The sequence below is a fragment of the Chaetura pelagica genome, unplaced genomic scaffold (assembly GCF_000747805.2).
Source record: "Chaetura pelagica isolate M959 unplaced genomic scaffold, ChaPel_1.0 scaffold170, whole genome shotgun sequence".
In the NCBI taxonomy this organism is placed as follows: Eukaryota; Metazoa; Chordata; class Aves; order Apodiformes; family Apodidae; genus Chaetura; species Chaetura pelagica.
Genome location: NW_009952048.1, coordinates 330,312 through 340,323, shown reverse-complemented (window position 1 = coordinate 340,323; position 10,012 = coordinate 330,312). Strand labels below are relative to the sequence as shown.

The 10,012-nt window shown below is 40.3% G+C and overlaps 1 protein-coding gene across 1 annotated transcript in view; it reads right to left on the bottom strand.

The window, feature by feature from the left end:
* SNAP91 (synaptosomal-associated protein, 91kDa) overlaps nt 1-10,012 on the bottom strand; it is a 70,438-nt gene that overhangs the window by 19,985 nt on the left and 40,441 nt on the right. The window contains exons 14-17 of the mRNA XM_010003136.1: nt 9,925-9,939; nt 9,614-9,787; nt 675-782; nt 8-177 (exon numbers count right to left, since the gene is read on the bottom strand). Coding sequence (XP_010001438.1) covers nt 8-177; nt 675-782; nt 9,614-9,787; nt 9,925-9,939 — 467 coding nt within the window. The remainder of the gene's footprint in view (nt 1-7; nt 178-674; nt 783-9,613; nt 9,788-9,924; nt 9,940-10,012) is intronic.

Below are 10,012 nucleotides of genomic sequence, written 5' to 3'. Positions count from 1 at the left end.
AAGTTGCAGTAGCAGCAGCAGCAACAGCAGCAGCTGGAGAAGGAGTTGTTGCAGGAACTGGAGTGGCTGCACTAGTTGTAGGGGTAACTACAGGAACAGCAGTCTCTGTTGGCTTCATAGCAAAGAGGTCCAGCTCAGGAGCAGCCTCTGCACTACCTTCGGATGGGGCAAAGGGGTCTTGTAAAAAGGAGAGGGGAAATATATGTGTATGCATACTTAGGACCAGTGAGGGAGGAAGTCAAGAACAAAGCAACCACAGGCAAGGCACATACTGCAAATACGCACACACAGAGGAGGCTCCTCTAACATCTAACCTAGTCCTCCAGACATGTTACTTATGTTTTTCTAAAATAAAGACTATCTGAAAGGCTGAGTAGTCTAGTTACTAAAGGGCAGAACTTTCAAAGGCTAAGAAAGACAGGAAATACAATGAAAGAACATCCAGTTTTAAGAGGTCACAGCTTACAGAACTCAGCACTGCCAGAACCATTTATTAGCAACACTGACTAAGCACAAAGAACAGGCAGTTTTGTTAAGCATGCTCTTCAGTCTAAGTTTTGTTTTGACCAATTGCAAACACTATGAAAATTTCAGAAAAACACACTGCCATATAGTTTAAAAAAACAAATCAAAACACAGCAAAACAGAAGACTATCTAATGACATAAAACCCACCATTTCCTGAACATGCATCAAGAGCTGCTGCTACAGGGGTTGGGGTAGCTGGTGCTGCTGCCCCTTCAGCTGCTGCAGGGGCTTCCCCAGGAGAAGCTGCAAAGGCATCTTGGGTGCAGTTTAAGAACAGAAATTAAAAGGAAAAAGGATAAAGAGAAGAAAAATATAGTAAAAGAACCAAGTTAAATTGCACAAGTAGATCCCCTTATACAACATGAATGTTGTTATTCTGACAGCAAGACAAGTCATGCAGGGCAAAACGCTTTGTCTCCCACAACCCCACATGAGCAGGTTCTGGACAAGGTTTGAAGATGGAGCTTCTTGGATTGCCCACAGGAAGTACAGTACGTGTAAAAGAAGACTTTATTCTCATTGTATAAGGGTTCAGAGCAGCATGCTCATGTACTACCCAAAATTAACTAACGAATAAAGAGCAGAGGTATGGCAGTAAGTTGGTGTTAATAAAGACATTAAACTTGCATGCTCAAAGCCCTGTAATACATGGGATTAATCTCCAACTCTGAATTTACTTGCATAGTGCTTTGTAAGCTTAAGCACTGTTATAAATAACAATCCAGTTATATTGGCAGAGATTCTTGCTTTTGAGCCAAGTCAGTCACGCAACACCTGAGAAATTGAACTGAAGTAGCTAACAGTATTCCAATTGGATCTTTCTGAGGCCATGACCTGGTGTATAGGTTGTCTTTACTCATCTTGCTTCTGACAGATCAAGAATATTCACCTTAACTACTGGCCAGCCACAGTTTGTCTCTCCTTCTCTGAGAATCACCTCCAGGCCAGCCAGTCAAGTCAGGGAAAACAAATGTTTTGGGCTTTTGGAATTACTTGCTGATGAGTTTGCTCTAACTGTATTTTTTTGTTTGCCACTTGTTAAGTGGTATGTTTAAATTTCAAGCTCTGAGCTTTTACAGCACTATTCCTAGGCTTAAACCACCATCTGTAGCTCTTAATTCCATGAAGTAGTCCTAATGGACACTGCCATTTGGACTATTCTGATAGGTAAGCATTTTCTTCACAAGAAGATAGCACAATTTAGATAAAAATACTTCAAGACACTCACAGATGCTCATTTCTACTGCTACAGAGTTAGCGAGTTATGAAAAAAAAATAATCTGTTGGGGAATATTGCAACTGCACTGTCAAACCAGTACAGGGAAAAGCTTAACATGCTTTACTTGAGTGCCAATTTTTAAATGAACAAAACAATTTTAAAAACGAGTTTGTGCCAGTTAATCTAAAAAGCTCAACAGAACATGCATTGAAACTTCAACGGAAGCTAGAAAAGCCAATTAGTCTTGTACAATAGAATTAAAATGAGTTAGTAGCAAAAAAGGCCTGCTATTAAGCCATTTCAAATATAATTCTATTTTTTCCTGTAACACAGTTCAGTAACAAAACTGGATGGCAGTTGTCCAAGTCAAAAAAAATCATAATTAGTCAACTGTCACAGGATTGTATGTATAACCAGATGCTGGCATACATCACACAGAAGATATTCAACACAGAACTGGACTGAAGAGTTTTGAATTGTACTACATGAAGATAACCTACATGTATGGTTGTGTGTGTTAGGCCTCGCTCTACAGAGTCAGCTTTCAGATGGAAGGTCATGCTGGGTTCTCTCCAAAGAGCACTCTTCTCTCCACCCAAGTTTGTAGGCCAACACCACAGAAGTTGGTCAACACTACTTAGAATTATTTCCCAGCATGAAGCTGCATTCATATGAAGTGGGATTCCAGAATGCACACAACTAGTCACAAGTTCTATGTCAGGCCTACCTGAGCCTCAGAGTAACACTTATTCCTGTCCAGACAAGGGTATTAAAATTCCACATGCAACAACCGTAGAAATTCAGACAGCCACAAATTCCTTGGAGTCCACAGATGAAAGAGAACAGCTACCTTGGCACTAGCTTTATTATTTATTGCCACTCTGAGTAAGGTTGCTGCCAAGCATTACCAATTGCTTTAGCATCATACTTGGGTTAAATGGCAGGTGGGATAAACACCTAAGCTCATAATGGAATCAAAAGGAAAAACAACCATACAAAGTACTTTCAGTAGCAGTTACTCTGAGAAGGCAAAAAAACCTACAGGAGCATAGAGATAGACCTACAACTCACAGTTCAAACCAAGGCTTGTTTGCTTTTTGGTTGTGGGGGGGTTTTTTGCCTTTTTTCTTTAAACTTAATCATAGAATGGTTTGAATTGGAAGGGACCTTAAAGATCATCTAGTTCCAACCCCCCTGCCATGGGCAGGGACACCTCCCACTAGACCAGGCTGCTCAAAGCCCCATCCAGCCTATAAATAACAATCCAGTTATATTGGCAGAGATTCTTGCTTTTGAGCCAAGTCAGTCACGCAACACCTGAGAAATTGAACTGAAGTAGCTAACAGTATTCCAATTGGATCTTTCTGAGGCCATGACCTGGTGTATAGGTTGTCTTTACTCATCTTGCTTCTGACAGATCAAGAATATTCACCTTAACTACTGGCCAGCCACAGTTTGTCTCTCCTTCTCTGAGAATCACCTCCAGGCCAGCCAGTCAAGTCAGGGAAAACAAATGTTTTGGGCTTTTGGAATTACTTGCTGATGAGTTTGCTCTAACTGTATTTTTTTGTTTGCCACTTGTTAAGTGGTATGTTTAAATTTCAAGCTCTGAGCTTTTACAGCACTATTCCTAGGCTTAAACCACCATCTGTAGCTCTTAATTCCATGAAGTAGTCCTAATGGACACTGCCATTTGGACTATTCTGATAGGTAAGCATTTTCTTCACAAGAAGATAGCACAATTTAGATAAAAATACTTCAAGACACTCACAGATGCTCATTTCTACTGCTACAGAGTTAGCGAGTTATGAAAAAAAAATAATCTGTTGGGGAATATTGCAACTGCACTGTCAAACCAGTACAGGGAAAAGCTTAACATGCTTTACTTGAGTGCCAATTTTTAAATGAACAAAACAATTTTAAAAACGAGTTTGTGCCAGTTAATCTAAAAAGCTCAACAGAACATGCATTGAAACTTCAACGGAAGCTAGAAAAGCCAATTAGTCTTGTACAATAGAATTAAAATGAGTTAGTAGCAAAAAAGGCCTGCTATTAAGCCATTTCAAATATAATTCTATTTTTTCCTGTAACACAGTTCAGTAACAAAACTGGATGGCAGTTGTCCAAGTCAAAAAAAATCATAATTAGTCAACTGTCACAGGATTGTATGTATAACCAGATGCTGGCATACATCACACAGAAGATATTCAACACAGAACTGGACTGAAGAGTTTTGAATTGTACTACATGAAGATAACCTACATGTATGGTTGTGTGTGTTAGGCCTCGCTCTACAGAGTCAGCTTTCAGATGGAAGGTCATGCTGGGTTCTCTCCAAAGAGCACTCTTCTCTCCACCCAAGTTTGTAGGCCAACACCACAGAAGTTGGTCAACACTACTTAGAATTATTTCCCAGCATGAAGCTGCATTCATATGAAGTGGGATTCCAGAATGCACACAACTAGTCACAAGTTCTATGTCAGGACTACCTGAGCCTCAGAGTAACACTTATTCCTGTCCAGACAAGGGTATTAAAATTCCACATGCAACAACCGTAGAAATTCAGACAGCCACAAATTCCTTGGAGTCCACAGATGAAAGAGAACAGCTACCTTGGCACTAGCTTTATTATTTATTGCCACTCTGAGTAAGGTTGCTGCCAAGCATTACCAATTGCTTTAGCATCATACTTGGGTTAAATGGCAGGTGGGATAAACACCTAAGCTCATAATGGAATCAAAAGGAAAAACAACCATACAAAGTACTTTCAGTAGCAGTTACTCTGAGAAGGCAAAAAAACCTACAGGAGCATAGAGATAGACCTACAACTCACAGTTCAAACCAAGGCTTGTTTGCTTTTTGGTTGTGGGGGGGTTTTTTGCCTTTTTTCTTTAAACTTAATCATAGAATGGTTTGAATTGGAAGGGACCTTAAAGATCATCTAGTTCCAACCCCCCTGCCATGGGCAGGGACACCTCCCACTAGACCAGGCTGCTCAAAGCCCCATCCAGCCTGGCCTTGAACACTTCCAGGAAGGGGGCATCCATAACTTTTCTGGGCAACTCAGCCCAATGTCTCACCATCCTCAGTCAAGAATTTCTTCCTAATGTCTGATCTAAATCTTCCATTTAAGATGATGATTCATTAAGATTCATCATCATTCTAAATCTTTCATGTCTCCCTGGAGCCTTCTCTTCTCCAGGCTGAACAATCCCAGCTCTCTCAGCCTGTTTGCACAGGAGAGGTGCTCCAGCCCTCTGACCATCATCATGTCCCTCCTCTGGGCTCTCTCCAGGAGTTCCACGCCCTTCTTGTGTTGGGGGCTTCAAAACTGAACACAGTACTCCAGGTGGGGTCTCAGGAGAACAAAGTAGGGAAGGGAGAATCACCTCCCTCAACCTGCTGGTCATACTACTTTTGATAATGCTTATCAGTTTCTTTGAAGAAACTGCTGCACCTGCACAGTTGCCCTCTTCTAAACCTAGCATCACACACAGAATAGGATACAATTAAATACTGCATACATTATTAGTGAAAAAATAAAAATGTGACTGTTAATTTTCCTTTTTGTTTCTCCACAGTAGCCCTGTATTTGTATACCCAGCATTAAGGTCTCCCTTTAAAGCAGTTACTGTATTTACTCAATGTATTCCTTACATTTGTGCATCTCCTGCTTCAAAAGTGAATCTAGCTTTTGACTTCTAGAATCAAGAAGCACATGATCCTCACTGGGGTTTACAGACAGCTTGGATACTTAAAGAGATGTTACTGCAACCTTTGCAAGTTCACACTGAATGGAACATCTAACAGAAGTGACAGGTATGTATCATGTACTGTGTAACACTTAAAACATTATCTAAAAATAGTTCTTATTGAAATTATGTGCAAACAAGAGTGTTTTAAAACTCTGAAATACTGAAGCAGTGCTTTAATACATCTTGTTTGCTGCTAAATAAGTGTTCTTGAAGACTGAACTGTTTAAATTTCATAATTTCAGGCTTCAATAGATGCCGTGACATCAATACATGACAAAAGTTACTCACACATGAAGATAAAGCTGACTTATAATAATTTAATGTATTATGCAACATGTGAAACAAGTCACAAGTACAGGAAATATCACAGAACTGAAGTGGACAGGTGAAAATATTTTTTATGTTCCCATGGTTTTTTCCTCTTCAGTTACCCTTCGTTAGTTTTTTATTGTGAAGAACAAGTTAACAAGAAATACTCCACTAGGCTCAGTGCTAGAAAAGAATGATAAGAATTATGTTTCTTTTTGTTGTGGTGTGTGGGTTTTTTTGGCTTTTTGTTGTTGTTGTTGTTGTTGTTTTGTGAGGTTTTTTGTTTTTTAAATAAGCAGGAGTTTGCTATACCAGCACGTTCCAGAATAAGGGACCCTCATTAGCTCTCAAGTGCCAAAAAGTCGTGATCACTTTGCCTTTAGTTTCATTAAAGGGGAAACCATAGAATCATAGAATGGTTTGGGTTGGAAGGGACTTAGAAGATCATCTAGTTTCAATCCCCCCCAGGGGCAAGGACACCTTCCACTAGACCATAGTTCTGCTCATCATCTGAACACCTGATAACTGACATTTGCAGTGTCTGCCATGACTTATTTGCACAACCACACAACAGAATATAACTCAAGAGCACATCACTGGCATCCAAAAATAATATGCTCAAATTCTATTCTTGACATACATGGCATTTAAACACATTTTGCCCTCCTTCTACCTTTACATTTCTCCCCCTCAGGAATTATTCCAGTTGTACTTTGAAAACAGTCTCCTCTTGTTTCTCTTAGTAACAAGATAAGGAATTCTTCAAGTTGGCCTAGGTAACTGGAAGTTTGGCCATTAATCAGAATGAATTCTTAAAAAAAGCTATACTGGATAAATCCTGCATTTCTCATGTGCTTTCCAAGACCATGTTAGACATGAAGACATAATGCAGAGCTGCTTTTCCTCTTAAAGACAGAGCTCAGTCACATGCAGCATGCAGCCTCCTATCAGCTAAAGTACCATCAATGTATTGCAAGAAAATAACACCAACAGTTATTCTTGCAAAGTCTCCAATTCTGCTTCTTCCATCAACTTTACTCCCTTTTTCCACCAGCTTTCAGCTTCCTTTCCTGCCCAGCCACTCCCTGCAGACTCTCTGAATTCCTTCTCCTGAGATCATTGCTCCTGTACCTTCCCCTACTGTACCTCACCACAAGGAACTAAGAACGGTCAAGCTGCAAAAAAGGTAAGGTGACCCTGAAGTCTGTATCTCTAGCAGACCTCAAAGGTCAAATACCTACTTAAGATGAAGTGTTAGCAAGCCTAGCACCAGAAAAGATAGAAAGCAACACTGTCTGCCCAAAACCTACCACTACTTGCACTGTACATAGTCTTAAAAGTAACCAAGAATGCTAGTATGAGTCATCACCTACAGCAGAGGCTTTAAGAAAAAACAAAACAAAACAAAACAATCCCATGAGTAGAGAAATGGAAGTTCAATATGGACTTCAGGAGCTTTAAAGGATCAGGCTTGTGGGTAACTTGAAGGCACTGCAAAGTACCTTCACCGCTGGGTGTGTTCAGAGATTTTTCTTCTTGATAACTAGAGGTTTTCAAACCCAGAAACTTGATGCTATTGTCAATAATACAACCTCACTTCTTCCTGAAGTGTTCCAGGAAAGAGTTAGTATTCCACTAATATACAATCCATTGGAGATTTATAGTGTTCGAGCAACAAATTACATCCTCTTTAAAAGAAAACACCAAGTCACAGAAGTCTGGGCACTGCAGAAGTAAAAATCCTTCCCACATTACATGATGAAGGCGATTCCACTTCTTAACATGTGCCACTAAGTAACCTAGGGATCAGTTAAAACTCTAGAAACTAAAGGCATTCAGCTCTTTGCCACTTTATAAACATGGAAGTAGATACACAATTTGGTAGCACCATTTTTCTGGGCACAGAATAGTGGAAAACGGTATTAAAAAGAAGGCTACACCTCCATAGAATCATAGAATCATAGAATCTTAGGGGTTGGAAGGGACCTCAAAAGATCATCTAGTCCAACCCCCCCTGCCAGAGCAGGGTCACCCAGAGTACATCACACAGGAACGCATCCAGGTGGGTTTTGAATGTCTCCAGTGAAGGAGACTCCACAACCTCCCTGGGCAGTCTGTTCCAGTGCTCTGTCACTCTCACAGTAAAAAATTTTTTTCGGATATTCACCTTGAACCTCCTATGCTCCAATTTACACCCATTACCCCTTGTCCTATCACTGGTCATCACTGAGAAAAGCCTAACTCCGTCCCCCTGACACTCACCCCTTACATATTTGTAAACACTGATGAGGTCACCCCTCACCTTGCTGCTGTAGTACTAACAGAACAGAGAAGGGCAGGTAGTTTTCTAATCCTGTTGCAACTTTACAGTGATTGGTAGTCATTTAACTATTTTTTTAAAAAATAATTTATCTATGCTAAATAAATAATGCAATTTGAAAGTGCTGTATTCCAGACTGGCTCAACCCCCACATCTACACACCAGAAGTTACACACACTAAGCATCTGCAGGGATCTGAATAAGCACCTTGGCTTCTGCAACAGCCTTCTCAGAGTAGCCAACATCAGACTCTCCTGCTCCTACTGGTGTCCAGAACTGCTGCCCATGACCATTTAAAAATTGCTTTCAAACTGCATCACTTTGCCTATTCTCCATCTTTGTACAGGAGAAGTTAAGTAGCAGGTAGCAGTTGTACCCCCCTTCCTACAGCTTCTCAGCAGTTTTATTTGGGATGTCTTGCAGCTGTCTGTTGAAGTCGGTCCTAAACAAGACTTCTCACTGGGACCTTTCAGACTTTATGAGACACCTCTGTAGTCAAACTGTATGCATGAGATCTCTGCAGCACTCCTGGCACTGGAAGCACTAGATAAACAGACTCCCACAGGGAATTCAGGATTGACAGCAAGAAAGTTTTAACTAATTCCTGACATACACTGTCACACTGAAAGTATGCATCAAAGGAACAGACACCTAGAAAAATACAGTGGACAGATAATCTCAAACATGTTAGCAGTCTGCAGATCAGAACATTTCTTCATTAATCTGAGCTGGTGTAGTGGTGAAAAGAAACTGATTTCTGAGAAGTCCTCTGCTCAATAAGAGTGACAAAAAACCTGACAACAGGCAGGGGAGACTTTATTCTTACTCAAGCTTAGCAGCTAACATTAGAGACTGAACGGGTTTAACTAAATTATAAGAGCACGTTTTCCCATACATTAGTTGTATAGTTGTAATTTATCACAAGTTCATTGCTGCTTTAATTTACTGTTAATGTTAAGTGAAATAAAATCCAGATTCAAGAATGTGGAAATACAGTAGTTTCAGCTGACTTGATAGTATATTTACAGGAAAGATCCAAATAAACACAACCCAGCTCAAATGTGATGTGTGATGAAGGGGCAGGACACTGCCATGTCCATCCTCTCCAGGACACACACAACTGCTTTTCCCAGAAATTACAGTACACTGAATAATTACTGAATAAAGTGGAAAGAACACCTGCTTAACCCAGTGTGGACCTGACAAGTAATATTCTTAGCTGTTCAACCATAATGTAACTCAGTCTGAAACATACAGTCTTCCATTTCCATATATATACATATATGCAAAGAAGCCTATTAGCTAAATCACTGCAGACCAAGAGATAGTTGGACAGTTTACATTTCCTTTTCCATCTATCATCCAACCCACAGGCACTTCTGGCATAGTCAGTTAAATTAAAAGCCTTATTACAATAGCTGAACTCAATATTGCTTCATCTGCCTTATGAGCCGGCACAGAGCACTAGAGCAACCAAACTAACCTCCAAAGAGATCCACTTCAGCAGTGGCAGCAGTAACAGTTGTAGTTGTGGGGGCAGCAGCTGAAGTAGTTGTAGTATCAGTAGTTGCAGCAGTAGTTGTGCTAGGCTCTGGGGCAAATGGGTCTGAAATCTGAGGCTCAGAGGTAACACCACCGGAAAGTCCAGCCAGATTATCTATATGCAACCATGTAATGAAGACCAAAGAGGAAAAGTAAGGGAGGGAGACCACAACCACACAACTCCAGAAAGCTGGAGCTTTTAATAAGGAATCTTAACATTCAAAAGTCTTAGGAATCAAAAATACTACTCACCCTCTCCCAACAGGTCTAGTGATTGTCCATTAAAATGACAGCAGAGTAAAGAAACAGACCAATTAGTAGAACTGCCAAATTTAAGATG